General features: G+C 36.8%; 1 protein-coding gene across 1 annotated transcript in view; it reads left to right on the forward strand.

Annotated features, from left to right (window-relative positions):
* Nucleotides 1-23,392, forward strand: part of NDUFS4 (NADH:ubiquinone oxidoreductase subunit S4) — a 120,943-nt gene that overhangs the window by 81,287 nt on the left and 16,264 nt on the right. Inside the window, exons 3-4 of the mRNA XM_065874696.1 lie at nt 2,401-2,573; nt 13,575-13,648. Of these exons, the coding sequence (XP_065730768.1) occupies nt 2,401-2,573; nt 13,575-13,648 (247 nt within the window). The remainder of the gene's footprint in view (nt 1-2,400; nt 2,574-13,574; nt 13,649-23,392) is intronic.

Consider the following 23,392-nt stretch of genomic DNA (forward strand, 5'->3'; position numbering starts at 1 on the left):
AGAGTGTTGTGATGCATTTAAAAAGTGTGAGAAATCAGTTTGTCTAGACTGAGAGTGTGCCTGGAGGGACTAGGAATTTTAGAGCTTCTGTGCCCTTTAGGTGTCAAGTATGTGAGAGATGCCAAGCCTTTTTATTCTGTCTTTGGCAGCAGTTCAACTCGGCTGCAGTACCTTACATGTCTTCTGCAGGCAATGACAGGGATTCTATGTCAGAACAACTTGGGCTTCAAAATTTGGAAACTCATTTGTTCGAATGCCTGCTTTATTGGGGGAAGATATCAGTAAATAATTGCCGTAATTTGAGGGGGCACGGAAGCACTGGCAGTTAGGAGCTTAGCAATATTTTGTAGCCACTGATTTTAAAGAGGTTTTCCATCGTTAAAAAATCATTCTATTCCTTTCTGCTTTGATAGTACAAATCAAGAGATACTCTTTCCATTTTATTAAAGCTTTATTGGTTTTCAAATTACTTTGGCATATGCACACAATATAGACATTTATTAAGAAAAGGTAAGTCTGTTTCCCATGATCTCATCTTTCTGAGGTAACTGGTATTAAGAGATTAATATATTTCCTTTTCTATAAGTCTTAATTAAAAGAATAGCTAAGTTAGCTACAGCTCCAGTTTTTATGATCTCAGTTCAGAATGGAGGGGTTGCTATGGAGTTTGACAAGGATGCCTCACCCCATAATTTTGTAATACACTTAGATTGTTTGTTTATACTTTGCTTCGACTATAACTGAAGAAATAGGACATATTAATATGAAGATATATAGTATTAAATAATAAGTTAATATGAAAGATTACAAATACTGTAGTGAATTCAAAGGGGGAAATAAACATTAAGGACTTCCTAGGAGTTGAGTCTCTTTCAAGCTCTTGAGTAGAAGAATATGCTTTAGAAAGTCATTAAATATAATAATACCTGAAATTACTTTTCTTTGAGGTTTAACTTGACAATTAGAAGTTACTAATTAAAAGTTATATTCATGTCTTTAAAAATTATGTACTAATTGTACTTGTTTTGTTTTAATTTTATCCTATAAGCAAAGAAACTTTTAAAAAATGTAGGCATATACTAGAAGTACTTTTTTGTGTAAATATTTGTATGGATCATTTCAATAGTTTCTCCAAACAGACAAGCTGTGACAAAGTAACCACACCTAATTATTGGTACAGGTGGAAAGGTATAGTTGCCAGCTAAAATAACTTTAAAGAATTTGTTCTTTAATCTGTGGGTAGAAAGCCTAGTCCAGTCAGAAATACATTTAGATTTTTCCCAGTACATATTGCAACTAAGTACTTATACTAATTCTTTGGTCCAAAGCATTGATTAGAGTGGAACCACAAATAAACATTAGCCTTCATTAGAGGACATACTACAGTGAAATTAAAATTGACAAAATGGGCTATATTTTCTAGTTTTCACAAGTTTGGTATACTCATTTCCAGGTTAAACCTGTTGTTTTTAACCAGTTAAAATTTACCTTAGTAAGTGAACCATGATTTTAAAATGCTTCATTTATAAGAATAATATAGTTGACCCTACTATGTTCTTACGTTGATAAAGTATTTTACCATTACTAAATGGAGACTTAAATTCTGAATTACTTTGTTATTTTGCATCCTGATTGCTATTATAAATTGATAAATATATCTAATCTAGGGCATCAAAATTGTATGCATTCATCAGTTGAGCATTTGTTACTGGATAGAAATAAAGAAAAAGAGTCAAGAAAGTTACCATTGTTTTCATCTCATGTTTCTGCAAAAATTGTGCAAATTTTTTGGCTCTGCTTTGCAGAATAGATTTGACATCTATCTGATATCATTTTCTCTTCAATAGGTTTCACCAAAGGGAGATAAATCAAAATGCTAGTTAAAGTTGTTAATTGATTTTAATTGTTTACAAACAGGGTCAGGCCTTCCTCTGAAGGGAATGCCTTGTTGTAAGCAGTTTGACGTAGAAACCATTGGTAATAGATTTTTCTATTTAAAATTTAGTCACTTTTTATATTTCATTATTTTTAATATCCCTTTACATTCTTTCTCTGCTAACTAATTAGCAGGTAATTACTTGCTTATGAAATAACAGTCTATTGTATACAGGCTTTTCTACCAGCAAAATCTTCAGAAATTACCAGTGCTTTGTTGTACAGAAGGGACCTAATTTTTTTTTATGAACCCTTCCCCACTGTACCCTAACACTCCCCCAATATATCTTTTCCAAATATCAAAATAGCAGTTTACGTGGTAAAATAACAAAGTAGTGAATTAAGTCAGAAAGCTTAAAAAAATGTATAAATAAGTACGAATAGAATTGCAAGATACAAAAAGCAACAAAAACACATTAGAGTGTATGTGGGCTGTTAGAAACACGTTTGCTTGTTTTTCTGTAGGATATTACTGCTTTAACTGGTATTCCAGAAGAGCATGTCAAAACTAGAAAAGTCAGGATCTTTGTTCCTGCTCGCAATAACATGCAGTCTGGAGTAAACAACACGAAGAAATGGAAGATGGAGTTTGATACCAGAGAGAGATGGGAAAATCCTTTGATGGGTTGGGCATCAACGTGAGTACTTTGGTTTATTTGAATATTATTCTCTGCTCTGTTTTTCTGTGTAGATTTTCCTTTTAAATACACTGATTTTCAGACTCTTCTGTGTACAGAATGCTTTTTTTTTTTTTTTTTTTTTAATTATTTTTGGCTGTGTTGGGTCCTCGTTGCTGCACGCAGGTTTTCTCTAGTTGTGGCAAGCGGGGTCTACTCTTCGTTGTGGTGCGCATGCTGCTTATTAGGGTGGCTTCTCTTGCTGTGGAGCACGGGCTCTAGGTGCATGGGCTTCAGTAGTTGCAGCACGTGGGCTCAGTAGTTGTGGCTCATGGGATCTAGAGCACAGGCTCAGTAGTTGTGGCGCATGGGCTTAGTTGCTCCGTGGCATGTGGGATCTTCCCGGACTAGGGCTTGAACCCGTGTCCCCTGCATTGGCAGGCAGATTCTTAACCACTGTGCCACCAGGAAAGTCCCCAGGATGCTTTATGACAATACCTTTTGAGATAATTTGTGTAGATATCACTATGTTCAATGATATAGATGTATATATTACATCTATATAACATATATATAATGTTCATATAAGTGTGGCCCAGCAAAATAAACCATAAAAATAGTCTTTTTCAGAGTACTGTTTATTGGATAAAAATGGCTGACATTGTGAGCACTCTTAGCATGGTCCCCAAGCTATATATATTAAAGATACACTGTATGAATAGTGTTAATAATTTAGTGACACTTTTACTTGTTTATAAAATAAAACTTATAAAGTATTTTTTTGTTATTTATAAGAAGAGATTAGATAAGTTTAGAAATTGGCTATTTTGAGGGAAACTTGTGATTAATAAGTTTACAGGCATTAGAATAAAGTAGTCATAAATTCTGTGGCACTAATGAAATCAATGACCTGAATCTCTATGGTGCATAAGGCCCACATGTTAAAGAGCAGGACTGCCTCTAGTTGAATGAAAGAAGCTGCTACTAGAGAAAATAGCTAGATATTCAAGAATATTATCTTTCTTACTGAGACTACTGGAACATTATATGTGTTCAGTCTCCAGTTGAAGGTAGTTATCAGTTTAAATTATGTCTCATTTTAGAAAAGTATGACACTTAACATCTTTTCCTGATGATGTACCTGGGAGAATTTTTGTTTAAAATATCTGTCATGTTGCAGTTTAAATAGAATTATATTTTATTTGGCAGAATGATACGTAGGCATGGTTTTTCAGGTGTTTTGGTATCTTTAGATTTTATGTTTCATGTAATATATGGAGTGTTGTTGTAAATCACACACTCATAGAGACTAAAGAAATTTATAAGGAATAACTTCGTCTATGCCCAATGGTTGAAATGTTAAGATTACTCATTTTTAAATAAGTCACATGATCTTTTAATGTGTTCATCTATACACAAGGTTCATCCATTGCACAATCTATTGATGGCATCGGGTAGTTTTCATTTGGGGTTATTATACATAATACTAAAATGAAAATTATTGTACAAATCTTTTGGTGAATGTATGACTTCATACTAATAATATGCTAATTAATCCCTGAAACATTATCAGTTAATAAACCAATTTATATTAAGAAATATCAACAATCTATTAATTCTCCATCCCTTATGCTTATGTAGTTAATGACAGACAGTTAAATTACTGATAGAAAACCTTGAACTTGTGGAAGATATATTTTATGCTTTATTAGGGTAGGTCTGTTGCAGTTTTACCCCTCTTCTTAATCCTGGAACATAATCTGGAAAATAAAAAGGCATGGCCTTTCTGAGGTTTTGATGGAAAGTACAAGGTGTTTACTAACTCCTTCTAACTCTGTGGAACTCCAAACTCAGTCTCCACTGTAGCAAGTGGACAGCTGCTGAAATCTCTGTTGGGTTCTCTCAGCCTTCTCAGCTATTATTTTTTTTTTTTTTTGCGGTACGCGGGCCTCTCACTGTTGTGGCCTCTCCCGTTGCAGAGCACAGGCTCTGGACGTGTAGGCTCAGCGGCCACAGCTCACGGGCCCAGCCGCTCCACGGCATGTGGGATCTTCCCGAACCGGGGCACGAACCCGTGTTCCCTGCATTGGCAGGCGGACTCTCAACCACTAAGCCACCAGGGAAGCCCTCAGCTATTGTTTTAAAGCCTTGTCCATTCATGTGCAATTCAAAAGTTCTCTGTTCTGGGGATTCCTCCTTTTTACTGTTTTTGCTCCTAAATTTCCAGCTTCTCTGGGAATATACTAAATTCCATCTCCAGACTTCTTGTGCTTACAAGACTGGCTTTCTGCTTGAGTGCTTGATGCTCCTAGCTGTCTGAACTAGAGAGCACCTTTAGGGGGAAAATTGTATAAACTTCGATCAAGTCCACTGTGGTTCCAGTTTTTCAAAGTTTTTGAGTTGGACAGTGAATTTGGGAATTGAACTTAGGAAGATTGATCTGGCATATAGGGATCTTACGGGAGTCCCAGAATAGTAACCATTTTGTACAACTTGTGAATCTTCACTTCAGTGAGTGCTATTTCCCATGTATTCTCTTCTGTGTATATCTCATATCTTTACACTCTCCAAATTACTTCCTGAATCTTCTTTTCTATATTTTTTATTCCATGTATCTAAACGATGTTTCACAGAATGAATGCTATACTTGGCTTAGAGATTCAAAATAAATACTTGTAGCAAAACAGTCTTTTAATAAACATGCTAATAAAAGTGACATTTCTGAAATTATATGGTTATTTTGTAAAGAGTCTATGTAGATTTGTAAACATTACCACTATCCTAGTTTGAAGAACTCAATTAGATGTCAGATCTTAGAGCATTATTTTTTTAAAGTGGCCGAAAGCTGAAAACAGTATTGTCAGTATGATGTATTCTAAAGAGTATTCTCCATAATGATGAAGGTTCATTAAGAAGAGTAGGTGTTGTTGCCATCTATTTGGGGCAGGGAGGCAGTAATGATAGTAGTAGTAACGGTTGTACTCAGCAATTTTCTTGATACTAAAATTTTTTAATTGAGGTATAGTTGATGTACAATATTCTATTAGTTTCAGGTGTACAGCATAGTGATTCAAAATTTTACAGCTTATACTCCATTTAAAGTTATTATAAAATATTGGCTATATTTCCTGTGCTCTACAATATATCCTTTTTTAAAATTATGTATGTGTGTATGTATGTATGTATTTATTTATTTATGGCGGCGCTAGGTCTTCGTACCTGTGAGGGTGCTTTCTCTAGTTGTGGTGAGTGGGGGCTATTCTTCCTTGCAGTGTGCAGGCTTCTCATTGCTGTGGCTTCTCTTGCTGCAGAGCACGGACTCTAGGCACATGGGCTTCAGTAGTTGCAGCATGCAGGCTCAGTAGTTGCAGTGTTTGGGCTCTAGAGCTGTGGGCTTCAGTAGTTGTGGTGCATGGGCTCAGTAGTTGCAGCTCGTGGGCTCTAGAGCACAGGCTCAGTAGTTGTGGTGCACAGGGTTAGTTGCTCTGCGGCCTGTGGGATCTTCCTGGACCAGGGATCCAACCCATGTCCCCTGCATTGGCAGGTGGATTCTTAACCACTGGACCACCAGGGAAGTCCCTACAATATAGCCTTGCAGCTTATATATTTAGTACATAGTAGCTTGTACCTCTTACTCCTCTACCTCTATCTTACTCCCTCTTCCCTCTCCACACTGGGAACCACTAGTTTGTTGTCTATGAGTCTGTTTCTGTTTTGTTATATTTATTCATTTGTTTTATTTTTTTAGATTCCACATATAAGGAATAACATAAATATGTATTTGTCTTTCTCTGTCTGATTTATTTCACTAAGCATAACACCCTCTGGGTCTATCCATGTTGTTGTGAACGGCAAAATTTCATTCTTTTTTTGTGGCTGAGTAGTATTCCATTGCATATGAATACCACATCATCTTTATCCATTCATCTGTTGATGGACATTTAGGTTGCTTCCATATCTTGGCAACTATAAATAATGCTGCTGTGGACTTTGGGGTGCATGTATCTTTTCAAATTAGTGTTTTTGTTTTTTTCTGGATATATGCCCAGAAGTGGAATTGCTGGGTCATATGGTAGTTGTGTTTTTAGTTTTTTTGAAGAACCTCCATACTGTTTTCAATAGTGACTGCACCGATTTACAATCCCACCATCAGTGCACAAGGGTTCCCTTTTCTCCACATCTCTGCTAATGTTTGTTATTGTGGCCTTTTGATGACAGCCATTCTGACAGGTATGAGGTCATATCACACTGTGGTGTTGATTTACATTTCTATAATAATTAGGAATATTTAACATCTTTTCATGTGGCTATTGGCCATCTGTATGTATGTCTTTGGCAAAATATCTATTCAGGTCTTCTGTATATTTTTGATAGGTTGTTTGTTTTTTTTGATATTGAGTTGTATGAGCTGTTTATTTTAGATATATCAGTCATATCATTTGCAAATATTTTCTTCTATTCAGTAGGTTATCTTTTCATTTTGTCAGTGTTTTTTGTTTTTTTTTTCTTTGCTGTGCAAAAGCTTTTAATCTGATTAGGTACCATTGGTTTACTTTTGCTTTTGTTTCCTTTGCCCTAGGATACAGATCTAAAAGAGTATTGCTATGAATTATGTCAAAGAGTGTTCTACCTATGTTTTCTTCTAGTTTTATGGCTCCTCGTCTTACATTCAGGTCTTTAATCTATTTTGTGTTTATTTTTATATATGGTGTGAGGAAATGTTCTAATCCCATTCTTTTACATGTAGCTGTCCAGTTTTCCTGGCACCATTTGTTGAAAAGACTGTTTTTTCTCCATTGTATACTCTTACCTCATTTGTCATAGATTGATTGGCCATTAGTGCATGGGGTTTATTTCAGGGTTCTGTAGCCTGTTCCATTGATCTATGTGTCTGTTTTTATGTCAGTACCATACTGTTTTGATTACTGTCGCTTTGTAGAAAAATCTGAAGTCAGAGAGCATGATAACCTCCAGCTCTGTTCTTTCTCATGATTGCTTTGGCTATTTAGGATCTTTTGTGTTTCCATACAGATTTTAGAATTATCTGTTCTAGTTTTGTGAAAATGCCATTGGTATTTTAATAGCGATTACATTGAGTCTGTACATTGCCTTGAGTAGTATGATCATTTTAACAATATTAATTCTTCCAGTCCATAAACATGGTATATCTTTCCATCTGTTCGTTGTCGTCTTCAGTTTCTTTCATCAGAGTCTTACAGTTTTTCAAGTCCAGGTTTTTTACCTCTTTTGTTAGATTTATTCCTAGGTATTTTATTCTTTTTGAAGCAATGGTAAATGGGTTTTTTTCTTAATTTCCCTTTCTGATAATTAGTGTATAGAAATGCAACAGATTTCTGTATATTAATTTTGTATCCTGCAAGTTTACCAAATTCATTAATGAGCTCTTGTAGTTTTTTGGTGGTGTCTTTAGGATTTTCTGTATATGGTATCATGTCATCTGCAAAACAGTGAAAGTTTTACTTCTTTTTTCACTTTGAATTCCTTTTATTCCTTCTTGTCTGATTGCTATAGCTAGGAGTTTCAGTACTATATTGAATACAGGTGGTGAGAGGGGGCATCCTTGACTTGTTGCTGATCTTAGAGGGAATACTTTCAGCTTTTCACCATTGACTGTAATGTTAGCTCTGGGCTTATCATATGTGGCCTTTACTGTGTTGAGGTATGTTCCCTCTGAACCCACTTTGTGGAGAGTTTTTAACATAAATGGATGTTGGATTTTATCAGAAGCTTTTTCTGCATCTATTGAGATGATCATATGGTTCTTATTCTTCAGTTTGTTAACGTGGTGTATCACATTGATTGATTTGCAGATATTAAATCATCCTTGCATCACTGGGAAAAATCCCATTTGATCATGGTGGATGAACCTTTTAATGTGTTGTTGAATTTGGTTTGCCAGTATTTTGTTGGAGATTTTTACATCTGTTCATCAGTGATATTGGCCTGTAGTTTCCTTTTTTGTGTGTGATATCTTTGTCTAGTTTTGGTATCAGGAAGATGCTGACCTTGCAGAATGAGTTCAGAAGTGCTCTTCCCTCTGCAATTTTTTGAAATAGTTTGACAAGGGTAAGTGTTAACTTCTCTAAATGTTTGGTAGAATTAAACTGTGAAGCTATCTGGTCCTGGGCTTCCTTTTGTTGGGAGTTTTTAAATTACTGATTCAATTTCATCACTGGTAATTGGTCTGTTTATATTTTCTATATCTTTCTGGTTCAGTCTTAGGAGAGTGTACATTTCTAGGAATTTGTCTGTTTCTTCTAGATTGTCCATTTTATTGGCATATAGTTGTTCATAGTAATCTCTTATGATTCCTTGTGTTTCTCTGGTGCAGCCTGTAACTTCTCCTTTTTCATTTCTAATTTTGTTGATTTGGGCCCTCTTTGTTTCTTGCTGAGTCTGGCTAAAGGTTTATCAGTTCTGTTTATCTTTTCAAAGAATCAGCTCTTAGTTTTGTTGATCTTCTGTATTTTTTTTTAGTTTCTGTCATTTATTTCTGCTATCATCTTTATGATTTCTTTCCTCTACTAACGCTGGGTTTTATTTGTTCTTTTTCTAGTTCCTTTAGGTATAAGGTGAGGTTGTTGAGATTTTTCTTGTTTCCTGAGTTTGGCTTGTATCACCTTAAACTTATCTCTTGGAGTGGCTTTTGCTGCATCCTGTAGATTTTGGATCATTGTTGTTTAGTAGCATATTGTTTAACCTCCATGTGTTTGTTTTTTTGCAGCTGTGTGTGTGTGTGTGTGTGTGTGTGTGTGTGTTACACGGGCCTCTCACTGTTGTGGCCTCTCCCGTTGCGGAGCACAGGCTCCGGATGCGCAGGCTCAACGGCCATGGCTCACAGGCCCAGCCGCTCCGTGGCATGTCAGATCCTCCCAGACTGGGGCACAAACCCGTGTCCCCTGCATCAGCAGGGGGACTCTCAACCACTGCGCCACTAGGGAAGCCCTGCAGCTTTTTTCTTGTAGTTAATTTCTAGTCTCATAGTGTTTTGGTTGGAAAAGATGACTGATACGATTTCAGTTTTCTGAAGTTTACTGAGACTTGTTTTGTGGCCTAGCATGTGATCTATTCTGGAGAATGTTCCATGTGCACTTGAGAAGAATTTGTATTCTGTTGCTTGTGTTTGGAATGTTGTTGTGTATATATATATATAGATAGATAGATAGATTTATACAAATGTGTAACTTTTAAGGCCGTTTGTCTTGTCATTTAAGGCCAGTGTTTCCTTATTGATTTTCTGTCTGGATGATCTGTTCATTGATAGAAGGAGTGTTAAAGTCCCCTTCTATTATTGTGTTACTGTCAATTTCTTCCTTTATGTCTGTTAATTTTGCTTATGTATTTAGGTGCTCCTATGTTGGGTGCATATATATTTACAATTGTTATATTTCCTTCTTGGATTGATGCCTTGATCATTATGTAATGTCCTTTTCTGTCTCTTGTTGCAGTCTTTGTTTTAAACTGTTTTGTTGTTGTTGCTTTAATATAAGTATTGCTACCCCAGCTTTCTTTTCATTTCCATTTTCAAAGAGTACCTTTTTCCATCACCTTACTTTCAGTGTGTCTTTAGGTCCAAAGTGAGTCTCCTGTAGGCAGCATATATATGAGGCTTGTTTTTATATCCATTCAGCTACTCTGTGTCTTTTGATTGGAGGGAGCATTTACATTTAAAGTAATTATTGATAGGTATATACTTATTGCCACTTTGTTAATTGTTTTGGGTTGTTTTATAGTTTTTGTTCCTTTTTATTTTCTCTTCCCTTGGGATTTGATGACTATCTTTAGTGTTATATTTGGATTACTTTCTCTTTTTTGTGTATTATTATAGATTTTTGGTTTGTGGTTACCATTAGGTTTATATATAGCAATTTATATGTTTGTGTGTGATTATTTTAAGTTGCTTTCTTAATTTCAAACTCATTTTAACAACCCTGTATTTTTACTTCCTTCCCCCTAAGAATACAGTTTTTGACATCATATTTTACATCTTTGTTATGTGTATCTTTTAACTGCTTATGAGGACATATATGATTTTACTACTTTTGACTTTTAATCTTCCAAGTAGCTTTCTACATGGTTGATTTACTACCTTTAACATTTCCTGTAAAGCTGATTTGGTGGTGCTAATCTCTTAGCTTTTGCTTGTCTGTAAAACTTTTGATTTCTCCACCAAATCTGAATGAAAGCCTTGCTGGGTAGAGTATTTTTGTTTGTAGGTTTTTTTACTTGTATTATTTAAAATATATTATGCCATTCCCTTCTGGCCTGCAGAGTTACCACTGAGAAGTCAGCTGGTAGCCTTATGGGGAGTTCCCTTGTAAGTAACTTGTTGTTTTTCCCTCTTAATTTTTAATATTCTCTATCTTTAATTTTTGCCATTTTAATTACAATGTGTCTTGCTCTGGTCCTCTTTGGGGTGATCTTATTTGGGACTTGCTGTGCTTCCTGGACCTGGATGTCTGTTTCTTTTTCCCAGGTTAGAGATTTCAACTATTATGTTTTCAAATATGTTCTCTACCCCTTTTTTTCTCCTTTCTTCTTCTGGGACCCCTATAATGCAAATGTTCGTATGCTTGATGTTGTCCCGGAGGTCTCTTAATCTGTCCTCATTTCTTTTTATTCTTTTCTTTTTTTTTTTTCTTTTTTTTTTTTTAGCTTCAGTGACTTCCACTACTCCTGACTTCCAGCTCACTTACTCATTCATCTGCATCATCTGTTGATTCCTTCTAGTATACTTTTTATTTCAGTTACTGTATTCTTCAACTCTGTTTGGTTCTTCTTTATATCTTCTTTTTGTTAAACTTCTCACTGTGTCATCCATTTTTATCCTGATTTTTTTGATCTTTACAATCATTACTTTTAACACTTTATTGGGTATCTCCACTTCACTTCGTTCTTCTGGTGTTTTATCTTGTTCCCTCGTTTGGAACTGATTTTCTTGCCTCATTTTGCCTCATTAGCCCTTTTTATTTCTATGTATCTGGCAGGTTTGTTTTGTTTCCCAACATTCAAGAAGTGGCCTTTTGTAGATGTCCTATGTGTCCTAGCAGCACACTCACCTCTTGTCACCAAAGCTATATGCGCTAAGGGTGCCGTTTGTGTGGGCTGCATGGGTCCTTCTGTTGTGGCAGGTTGACTACTGTGGGCAGTCAGAGAGATGTGGCTGGCCCCTGGTCCAGTTGTTTGCTAGGCCTTACCTCGTGTGGAGGAGGCTGGCTGTGGAAACCCAGGGTGTCACAGGGCTAGTGCTGGCTCCCTAGTTGGCAGAGCTGGGTTCCTGGATCTAGTGTCAGCCTACTGGTCGGTGGGGTCATTTCCTGACATGGCTGGCTGGGGGTTCTGTGGTGTCCTAACACTAGTGCTGGCCTCATGGTGCGTGGCGCTGGACTCCAGGTCAGCTGGTTTAGTAGTCCAGGATGTCTCAGTTCTGGTGTCAACCTCCTGATGTGTTGGCTGGATCCTGGATAAAGCAGGCTGTGGGGCTGCAGCGGTCCTGGGATTGGGACCACCTGCTGGTGGACAGGGTCTGGTTCCGGGGCTAATTTCCTCCCACTGTTGCATGAAGCTAAGTCCTGTGGTCTCTTGCTGCAGGGTCCAGGGGTCCTAGAGCTGGTGTCAAACGAATGGTGAGTGGGGCCAAGGCCAAGGGGTTCTGGGGCTAGTCCCGGCTCACTGGTAGGCAGAGCTGGGTCCTGGGATCTCTGGCTACAGAATCCTGGGGGTTGCTGCTGAACTGCTGTTGTCCACTGCTGGGTGGTACCAGGACAGCTGAGGGAGGTGAGGGATTGTGAGGGATCCACGATCCACGGTGTCTCAGAGCTGGTGTTGTCCTTGATGGTCCACAGAGCCAGGGCCTATGGGGTCCCAGGGCTGGTACTGCCTGTTGGTGGGTAGGCTGGGTCCTCTATGGCAGGCTGAGGGTCTGCTGTGGTCCTGGGGTCTCTGGCTGCAGGGCCCTCTGGTGGAGAGGGCTGTGTCCCGGGGTCACTACGGGCTCAGAAGTTCTTAAGGCAGCCTGCCTGCTGGTGGGTAAAGCTGTGTTCCCACCCTGTTAATTGCTTGGCCTGAGGCACCTCACGATTGGTGCCTACAGCCTCGTGGGTTCCAGTGGTAATAAGCTATTGGGAGTGTTCCAAAATGGCACTTGCCACTGTCCTCGTGGTAGAATGAGCTCCCCAAAATGGCTGTTGCCAGTTTTCTACGTCTCCAGGCTACAGTTGCCTCCTGCCTCTTCTGGAGACTCTCAAAGATAAGCAGGTGAGTCTGACCCAGGCTGCCTTCAAATTACTCTTCTGCCCTGGGTCCCAAAGTATGTGAGATTTTGTGTGTACCTTTTAAGAGTTAGTCTCTACTTCCCACAGCCCTCTGGGTCTCCTGAAAGTAAGGCCCATTGGCTAAAGCCAAACGTTCTGGGGGCTCGTCTTCCCAGTGCAGGATCCCTGGGCTTGGGAGCCCAATGTGGGGCTTAGACCCATTGCTCCTTGGTCAGAACCTCTACAATTGTAATTATCCTTCTCTTTGTGGTAGCCCACCGTGGGTAGGGGTCTCCCTCTCCCACCTGTCTCATTGTGGTTCCTTCTTTATATCTTTAGTTATAGAAGATCTTTTCCACTAGATTCCGGTTTTTCTCAATAGTTGCTGTGTAAATAGTTGTAATTTTGGTGGGTGTGAGAGAGGTGAGCTCAGGGTCTTCCTAGTCCACCATTTTGGCCACGTTCCTTCTCATTTTGATGAATTTGTAAGGTTTAAAGAAAAACCTAAGAGGATTCTCATTCTCCTCTAGTTTTTTTTAAGTTTAATAAATGATTTTATTTGAGATTAAAGATTGCTGAATATCTCTGCAATTTTAAATTTTTTAATTTGACAATACATGTTAGAAAAACCAAATTTAACACAGAAAAACATATTCAAACATTTAACAGTTTTAAAGGAATGATTTAAAATAAGTAATTTTCAGCCAGAGGTTAATGTTAAATCCTGGAAAAAAATTGTTTCTTACAGGGCTGATCCATTGTCCAACATGGTTCTAGCTTTCAGTACTAAAGACGACGCAATTGCCTTTGCAGAAAAAAATGGTAAGTTTGGTTTGTTTTTGTTTTGCTTTGACAAATAAAATCAAGATATGATTTTTATGTTCTTAACCTTAATCAGATTCTATATCCCTAACTGGCATTAAGTTGAATGAAATCTCTCAATGTATCTAATCCAGTGGTTTTTAGATTTTTTTGTTTTACCCCTCCAAAAAAAAAATCTAAAAGTAAAATGCACATGTAACATATAAGTCAAACTGCTCTAAATTTGAAGTAGAGACAGGGAATAAAACTACTTGTCTAATTCCTATCTTGCTTATGAATTCCTCTGCAAAATCATTAACATTAGGTTTTTAAACTCCAATTAAACATCTCATAAGGCAGCCTATTCCAATTTTGACATCTGGTTATTATTTTCTACTTTGAGCCAAAATCTCATGTCTGTTACTTTACCTAGTAGCTTTTCAATTATTTGAAAATAGTTATCATTATCATACTTCCTCTAAAATTTCATGTAAGCCTAAATGTCTACATTTGCCACTTTTATTGATATGTTGGGCCTAGTACCAAGCATAATCTCATGTCTACAATTATATTAATACAGCCTCAGAGTATATTATACCTCAAAACTACTGTAGCCACCTAAAACTATTGGCCTACGTTGGTCTTGCTTTCAGCAAAAATACAGAATGTCTTTTTTTTCTCATTTCCTGCTGTTAAGCCATGTAACACAGTAGTGAAAGGAGGCTTTGGAGGCAGACCGTTCTGAATTCTAATCCTTATTATGCCACTTGAAGCTACATGATTTTGGATTAATTTCATCATGGACTTAATGTTTCTTCGTTGTTGAAATAATGGTACTTATCTTAAGGTGTACTTATCCAGTACTTGATACATAATAGACGTTTGGTAACTATTAATCCTGTTCCTTACCTCCCTCTCCATCTGTTATTTCTGCTGTTTCTCTCGGATTTTAATGCAGTACTGTGCATTTGTATCTAATGCATTCTGTTGCCCTAGTTGGTCAAATTGAATTTGTATCTAATTTAGCTATCTATTTGAATGACATACTGTCCATTTAAGTATGTTATTACTATAAGGCAATATATAAGTGTAAAAGATTATTAGCATTATCTAACATTTGATACAAACGTGAAAGCACTGTAAAGGTTATTATTATCTGAAATGTTTTCTTTTCATCCTAAGTTCATATTATATACCTTACGATTAAGAGTCTAAAGCCAAACTGCCTGGGTTTGAATCCATGTCGGATTGCTGTTTGACTCTGTACAGGAGGAAATGGAAGTACAATGGAAATTGTTGTGAGGATTGAATGGGTTAATTAAAGTGCTTAGAACATAGTTAAGTAAGTATGTAATAGTATATCAGTTTATTTTATTAGTAGTAGACTTTTGAAATTAAAAAAAAAGATTTAAGTATAATTCCTTATTAATACTTTCTTGGCAATTTCCAAATTTCTGAATTACATATTTGTTCTCAAAGTGGTTATAGTCTTTAAAATATTATTATGATTTAACATTTACATTGCTCTTTTTTAAATTAAACTGTAATACAGCTTATCAGCAACAGTTCTATTAATGTTTTTCATCTTTGCAGCCTACCGTATTTCATGTCTGACACTTCAAAAATGTCCGTACTGTGAGTTTAATGACAGGAAATCTAATTAAACTCTTATTGCTGACTAGTCTCTGAGTGGGCACAAGGACTGCCTGACTATAGTTGCCATGTGATTTGCAGGTGTGAACTAACCACTGCTGCTGTTAAAATCAAGTGCCTTTCCATTCTGATTCCTACCCCCAACACCAGAATGAAAATTGAGGAACATTATCAAAGTCAATAGACAGTAAAACTTGAAAAAGTTTAGAGGATATTACCTTATAAAACTGTAAGCTACCAGTGGATCAGGCGAGTTCCCTGGTGGTTGAGTGGTTAGGATTTGGCACTTTCACTGCTGTGGCTCGGGTTCAGTCTCTGGTTGGGGAGCTGAGATCCCACAAGCCATGTGGCACGGCCAAGATAAAATTAAAAAAACAAAAACAGAAAAACAGTGGATCAGGAATTCTAACCTACAATGTAGCAAGAGTTGGGCACATACTGGAAACAAAGCAACATAACACAAAACCTATATAATGGACACTTGCTATGTGGTGAAATTATTGACTTTCCAAAATATTTTCCTCTACTCAAGAATTTGAAGCCACTTTCATCTCCTGGGGAAGTCCTCAATGATTATTCCTCATTCCTCATTTATTTAACATTTAGCATTATATGTCTTTAAATAGACAAGTCCTGTTTCTGCAGCTATCGTGGCAGCAAGTCTAAACAAACACCATTTGAAATGGTACAGAATCATGGGGTGGAGGATCTTTTCCAAATTGCCCAGCATGCCCTCTATTCTGATTTTGCTCTCTTGGGTAGGTGCATAGTGGTGGGGGGCATACAAACAGATGCCCGCTTCCCCTCCACACCAAAGGTCATTTTGTTGTAAGCTAGTGCTATTGAAGGTTACGTGAACCAGTGTTCTGGTAGGTTAAGGCAATAAAAAGAAATGGTTCAGAAGCACTAACATGAAAGACTATTGGATTAAGAGGCTAGAAACTAGGATTCTCATTCTGTAATTGCCCCACAGGAGAGCTTGAGCAAGTCATGTTTCACTATAGCCATTGATAAACATGTTTCTTCATCTTTAAAATAAGTTGGATTGAGTAATGATAAAAAACTATAGACTTAAGGATGTCAAGCCCATGAACCAGCTCATATATATCTTTATTTCTTTACTGTCTAACCCAGTGCCTTATTCATCATATGCTCTAGAAGGAAACATTTGTTTTTGTTGATATAGATAATTCTGTGTTGATAGTAAAATCTGGCAATCCAGTTATGAGCATTAGTTTGCCTTTCAATAGTGTCTAGAAATAGGAGGTTAGGGTAAAACTACCACACACAAAAAAGATAATTTGTACACGAAGGGAACTGTTCTGAAAATAAACAATCTACCTTTCATCTCCTCCTTCGTTTTCTAATTTCCCTTACTTTTAAATGGTTTTCTAAAAAAGTCATGACCATCATTTCCCTTGACACAAAAGATTGTACTGTAGAGAATCAGTACAATGAAGAACAAGATTTACAGATTCCGTTGCTTTCTAGAAAACATTTTTAATGCCTATATATCAGACTTAGTTAAAGCTAACATTCATAAACACCAAGTCATGAGCCAGTCACTGTGCTAAGTGCTTTTCATTCTAATTTAAATTCTCACTACAACTCTATGAAGCAAGAACAGTTATTCTCATTTTACAGTTCAAGGAAGTTGAGGGTTTAGCGATATTATAACATTAACAAGGCCACATACTTACAAGGGGGTAAGTTTTATTTGAACACAGGTATGTTCATTCATGTAGTGTCTATGACCTCTTTTCAGCTATAATAGTAGAATTAAATAGTTGTAATAGAGACCTTATGGCTCCCAAAGTCTAAAAATATTTTCTACTTGGCCACTTACAGAAAATATTGCCTGACCCCTCATGTAAACAATTATATGTATTCCCTCAATACTGAGACCCTTTCTTCCCTGACATTTTTATAAATCCAAAATATTCTTTATTCAGACACTTCAAAAGGCCCGTGCTTAATAGATACACTTTTCTCAATTGATAAGTTAGTGCTTATATTGTGAAGAACTTGAATTATCACTCAAGTACTAACCTAACTTTATATTACTATGCCTCAGCTCTTCTTCCTGCCCTTATCCCCAATCCTGCTTTAGTTTCTTCCTTCTATAACCTCTTCCTCATTCTGTTCCCTTTCTCTTCTTTTTTCCTGCCTGTGAGCTCCAACCTAGTCTTCAAAATACATTTTAAATGTTACCTCCTTCCTGATCTCTTTTCTTATTTCCCTTTCCCACCTCCATCTCCCACCTCCAAATAGATGTGCCCTCTCTTCCTTTTAACTTCCACGATGATTTGTTCCTTTCTTACAGCTCTTATAGTATGGTATTGTATTTTACTTCTTTTGTATTGCATTCAGTCATACATATGTTGAGTACCCTGTCATATGCCAGCAGTGGTGGCTAGGTTCTGGGGATCATTAGTTAATAAGGCATAGTCCTCTTACTCAAACTGTAATATTTTACCCTGCTTACTGAATTATAAGCACCTACCAGGGAAAACACCCAGTTTCACTCATCTTCATCTTTTAATATGCTCAATAAAAATTGGTAAATTCAACAGTATATTTAGTGATGTTATAAATTATTCTCCAGATCATGTTTTAAACTTTTCCTTAAATCACTTTAAGTTAATTTGGCTACTTGTTGTATCTTTTAGAAGAACTGTTAATTCCCTCTAAGTAGCAACCTGAAGAAACAAAATTATGGTAGAATGATTAGCAATTTCTTATATTTTAGTGTGTTTGTAAAATGCAACCAATAAACGTTTTTCTGTGAAGTTAATTTGCATCTTATCCTTAGTTTAAGAGTTAGTACCCTAAAGTATATTCCAGTGTACTTAAGATGATTATTTCATAACTTTAGAGTTATTTCCAAGCTGTATGCTATTTGTTCTAAACTTTTCTTTTTTTTTTTTTTTTTTTTTTTTGTGGTACGCGGGCCTCCCACTGCTGTGGCCTCTCCCGTTGCGGAGCGCAGGCCCAGCGGCCACGGCTCACGGGCCCAGCCGCTCCGCGGCACGTGGGATCTTCCCGGACCGGGGCACGAACCTGCATCCCCTGCATCGGCAGGCGGACCCTCAGCCACTGCGCCACCAGGGAAGCCCTAAACTTTTCTTTTTAAAGGATACTCAGACCTAGAGAAGTTAATAAAACAAGACCAGTATCCATCACATAGCTCCCAGCTGATAGGGCCCAAGTTTCTAGGTTCCAAGTCCAGTGTTTCTTCTGATACTATGCTGCTGGTAGATCTTAAAAAATCAGTCATCTAGATGTGCACTGTCCAGTGTGGTAGGCACACGTGGCTGTGTAGCACTTGAAATGTGTTTAGTTGGAATTGAGGTGTGCTGTTAACTGTAAAATATACATTGGATTTCAGCGACTTAGTATAAAAAAGCATTAAATATCTAATTTTTATATTGATTACATATTAAAATGATAATATTTCACATATGTATTGGGCTAGGAAAAAAATGATTAAAGGCTTACCTGTTTCTTTTTAGTCATTTTTTAAAATGTTGCTCCTAGATAATTTAAAATCATATGTATGGTTCACATTCTGTTTCTATTGGACAGTACTAATCTAGAATACTTCAAGCTATACAAGACATTCATTATACACATATTCTAGGTGAATATTAAAAAGAACAGGAAAACTTACCCAATTTTTAAAAGTTCACATTTTATTACTTAAGAAATGTGGGGAATTCCCTGGTAGTCCAGTGGTTAGGACTCAGCACTTTCACTGCCAAGGGCCTGGGTTCAATCTCTGGTTGGGGAACTAAGATCCCACAAGCTGCACTGCTTGACCAAAAAATAAAAACTTTTAAAAAAGAAATGCAGTTCTGTTCTTCAGACACTCTTACCCAATATCAATCAAGGATAAGTGTAAACTCTTACATTACATATAATAGTGAAATAAAATAGCTAAAAGAGACCTATATTACGTCATAAAACCCATGTTAATCACCTATTTTCAATTTCTTAATCAAATAAGGCATTGTGTATGTCCATCTTTTTACCTAAGAATGCCCTCATCTCTAAGACTAAAGTTTTCTTCTTCCTGCTATTGATAATTCCAGCAACTATCTCTCTGCTCCTCTTTTTTGCCTAGGTCTCCCTTCTCACCATTCCTCACTTCTTGTGGAAGGCTGGTTCTGTGAACTGGGGATTGGGATAGAAAAAAAGACTGAATGCTTTCCCATGGCTTCTTTTTCCCCCTGCTTCCCACCTCTTACTTCTCCCTCCCCCAACATACACAAAGTAAATTACAAATGCCCCTGTGTCTTTGGGTTTTAACTCCAGAGCCTCATCCTCCTCATCCTAAAGGTCCCACTTTGAACACAGCATATATTCCAGAGGAACTCTTCAAACTCTTTTCTTTTTACAAAGAAAGGTTATCTGAGGTTTCCTCTGAAATGTAGATGAACCTTATTTTAGTTCTTTGTGTACAGAAAAGACCCACCTTTCTCACCCATGTGGCTTTTGTCTTTTCTTGTTTCATGTTGGAGTCAAAGGGTGGGGGAGGAGAAGGAAGCATCCTTGAGAGAGGAGGTAGAAGCTGTGAAAAATTTCCATAGCAAGCTAGCATCTACTACCATTTACATGCTAATGGAACCAGAATGGCTCCCCCCACCCCCATTTGAGCTGATTTGAAACTTTGTGAGTTTCCTCTGGGATGTCATTTTACCCCCTGTGTTTTTCTCATTGCTGTTAGCTGTAAAAAACTCTTTGAAATTCTCAAAATAGAGGAGGGTTTCCTTCAGAAATAGGAAGACAGAGAATAAGCGTTGAAACTGCTGTAGTGGTCTCTTGGGAAGGAAAACCCACCTCTGAAGTAATAGAAGGTGGAAGCAACTAAGGAAGCAGACAGGTTAGGCCCTGGATTCAGGAAAATAAAGAGATAATTGGAGTTGCAGCCCAGAACGTAGAATTACCCCAGAAGTGGACACCATCAGCAAGGTCTAGATTTCCGCCTAATTTAAACCTTGTAATGAGGGTCTCAACCTCACATCCATATATCTGTTATTAAAAAAACAACTTTCAAAAAAATAAAACGAACAAGAAAAGACGACTTTCAAAACAAAAGTAAGAATTATGACTCTCATATAGATATAAAATGCTTGTTAAAGGATTTATTTTACTCTGTAGGGGAGCAGAATTTGCTACCCCAAAATACGTTTCTTTGGCATATTATTTTAAGCTGATTATTTTCTAAGAAACTGCATACTTGGAGGAAAGTAGGAGTTACCCTTTTGTAATAAGCATTTACATTTATAAGGGAAATATCGGTTTGTAAGGGTATCTCCCTGATGTACCTGACAGAGGGGGATGACCTTATCTCCGGAAACTCTTATCAGTGGAGAAGGCAATGACTTAAATCTGCATAACAATCTCACCCTTGTTTACTGTTTTTTTCCTGGTGATCTCACAGAATTGACTTTCCCTATGCTCAGTGTTCTCTTTTGTCTTTAGCTGAGGATGGTATTTAAGGTGAGGGCTTTGGCAGTTTTTAATTACTTACTTCTGCTGGGTCTCTCCCATGTATATATGTTATGAAACTTTTGTTTGATTTTCTCCTGTTCATCTATCTCATGTCAATTTAATTCTTAGTCCTTAAATACGGTCTTCAGTTAAAGACAAGAGATATTTTGGGTGGGGAGTGAGTTATGGGAGGTTATCAGGCAAAGTATCATAAACAAGGGTATGGTTGTTATGGAGATTTAAGTTCAAGCCTCCTCCATTGATAAGTTTCTAGAGTTTTAGTCATCCTTTCTCCTCCTGCTACAGAGAAGGAGACACCTTACAAATGGAAATTTCCCTTATAAATGTAAATGTCCCTCAGAAAAGGGCAATTTCTCTGTTTTCAGAGATTTCCTGTGTTTACTGTTTCTTAAAAATAACCAGCTCAAGATAATCCTTATTGCCAAAGAGGTATATTTTGGAATGGCATATTCTACTCTTTACCACATAAGCTTTCCTACGTTTGCTTTGCTGAAAATTTCATAAGGAATCTCAAATTGGGTTTTTCAAACCGTTTTAAGACTAAGAAGCCAAGCCAATAACTTGCCACCAGATTTCTCCTGCAGTACCTATTAAATTGGGCGAATTCCTCCCTTCTCAGCGTCCCCAAAATATCCTAAGGTTCCTTAATACCTTAGGGAACTTTGTAAGCCCTAGTGCCATGGAAGACCTTTGGAAGCATTGCCTCCATAAAGTCAACTTTAGTTCCTTACAAATGTCTGGTCATACCTGAGTAAATGAGCATCTTTCTCAAATATGTCATTCCAGGTAAGGCCTTGGTTGCATAACCATTGTTTCTGTTAAATTGTAATGAGTTATAGATACCTCAAGAGGAGAGGGAAAGAACTTCCTATATGTCCAGAAAATAGAACGTTAAAACAATATCAAAAATATTCTCCATAAAATATTCCATAAAATTCCAGAAATATTCCATAAAATATTCCATTCTCCATAAAATATTCTCCAAACCATAGAATTATCTCTCATCAATTTTTTCAGTCCTGTATAACTAATTCTTGTTTCACTGGATCATAAATGTATTTGCTTCTTAACTAGAGTTCTGGAAATTTTGACTGAGTCCACTGATACGGTCTTATAATTGTTTAAGTGATGCCATCGGAAGCCTATACATATTCTTCACAGGGCTTTGAGACAGTCTTTCATTGTTGAAGATAAAGCTCTCTGCCTGTAGCTATTTGCAAGAACTGTCAGGGAAGCAGTAGAGTAAAACTTAATCTTTTTGTAAATGATTAAAGACTTAAAATGGATGTAGTTAACATTACAGATAAATTTCAAAAGTGAAATAAATGATAGGAGTTAATAACAAGAATAATGCAATTTAAAGGCATTCCAAAAAATGTTACAGGCAAAATATCTGTACGCAATTAGGTAAGCCTGTTTTCAAAGAAGACAGTGACTGTTCATCTAATTTATGAAAATAGATGAACATACTCTTTGCAGAGAAAAGAATCTTAAGACAAAGTAATCCTGAGACATAATATACCATGACTATACCAAACATATAGTAAGAATATGTCAAAAAATATATCAAGTAAAAATATCCAATAAGTCTAGCGTAGGTCCTAAACATCTGTATATTAATAAAACTCCATAGATATGCGGTATGGATTCCTATTGACATATAGTGGCCTAGAAGATAAAAGGTCTAAACTAAAGAAGTAAAGATGCAACCAAGTTAATGTTTTTAAAATTAACTGAAATTGTGACTGATAACCTATACCATTTTCTGATATCAGGCAAAGCAGCACCAGAGATCAGATAGATAAAACCTATCATAGACAGTGAGGGTATTGACAAATCTCTATACTTAGCATATAGCATACAATTTGTGAAATACTTACATTAATAACATTTTAGCCATACAGATTTAACCTCAGGATGGTTAAGCATCTCTTCTGACTTGACAGCTCTGCCAATGTAGCTCATCAATAGTAACATATCAAATAAATCTAATTGTTTCTAGCACTTCTCGTTTTACAAAGTTGGAAGCACACATCTTTGAGATTCCCCAGAGGGCCTGTGGAAGATCACAAAGATAGTTTTAGATGCAAAGATACGCTGAATATTTTACATTTAGGATTTGATTTCTGGGAGGCAAAAATAAAACATTTTCAATAGATTTGAACATTTAGGAAACAGAATCACATGTGCCTGAGAAACAGTATTTGACTGCTCATGTCAAAGTGACAATTAAACTTATAAACATAGAGGTTAGCATAACTGTGAAGAACCTGAGCTCTTACATAAGTCATCAAGTACTTAAAGTCAGCATAAAGCATATAAAGTTATTCTGTTAAGCCACAGAATCTTTGCAATCTAGGCAGATTAGACAAAAAGAATAACCCTTCATTTTGTAGGTGAAAGCAGTAAACAGTAAACTAACGAAACAAGCCCGTCAAAATGGAGCAGACTTTGCAAGGATTTTAACACATATCATAGCTTTTCAGACTTATTTTCCAGACATACTGTAATCTAAGGCAAATAAAATTTACTTTTTCCAAATCTTACATAACTTTCTGTACCCATTCAGGTTTCGTCCTTCATAATTCTCTTTCTCAT

The sequence above is a fragment of the Phocoena phocoena genome, chromosome 3 (assembly GCF_963924675.1).
Source record: "Phocoena phocoena chromosome 3, mPhoPho1.1, whole genome shotgun sequence".
In the NCBI taxonomy this organism is placed as follows: domain Eukaryota; kingdom Metazoa; phylum Chordata; class Mammalia; order Artiodactyla; family Phocoenidae; genus Phocoena; species Phocoena phocoena.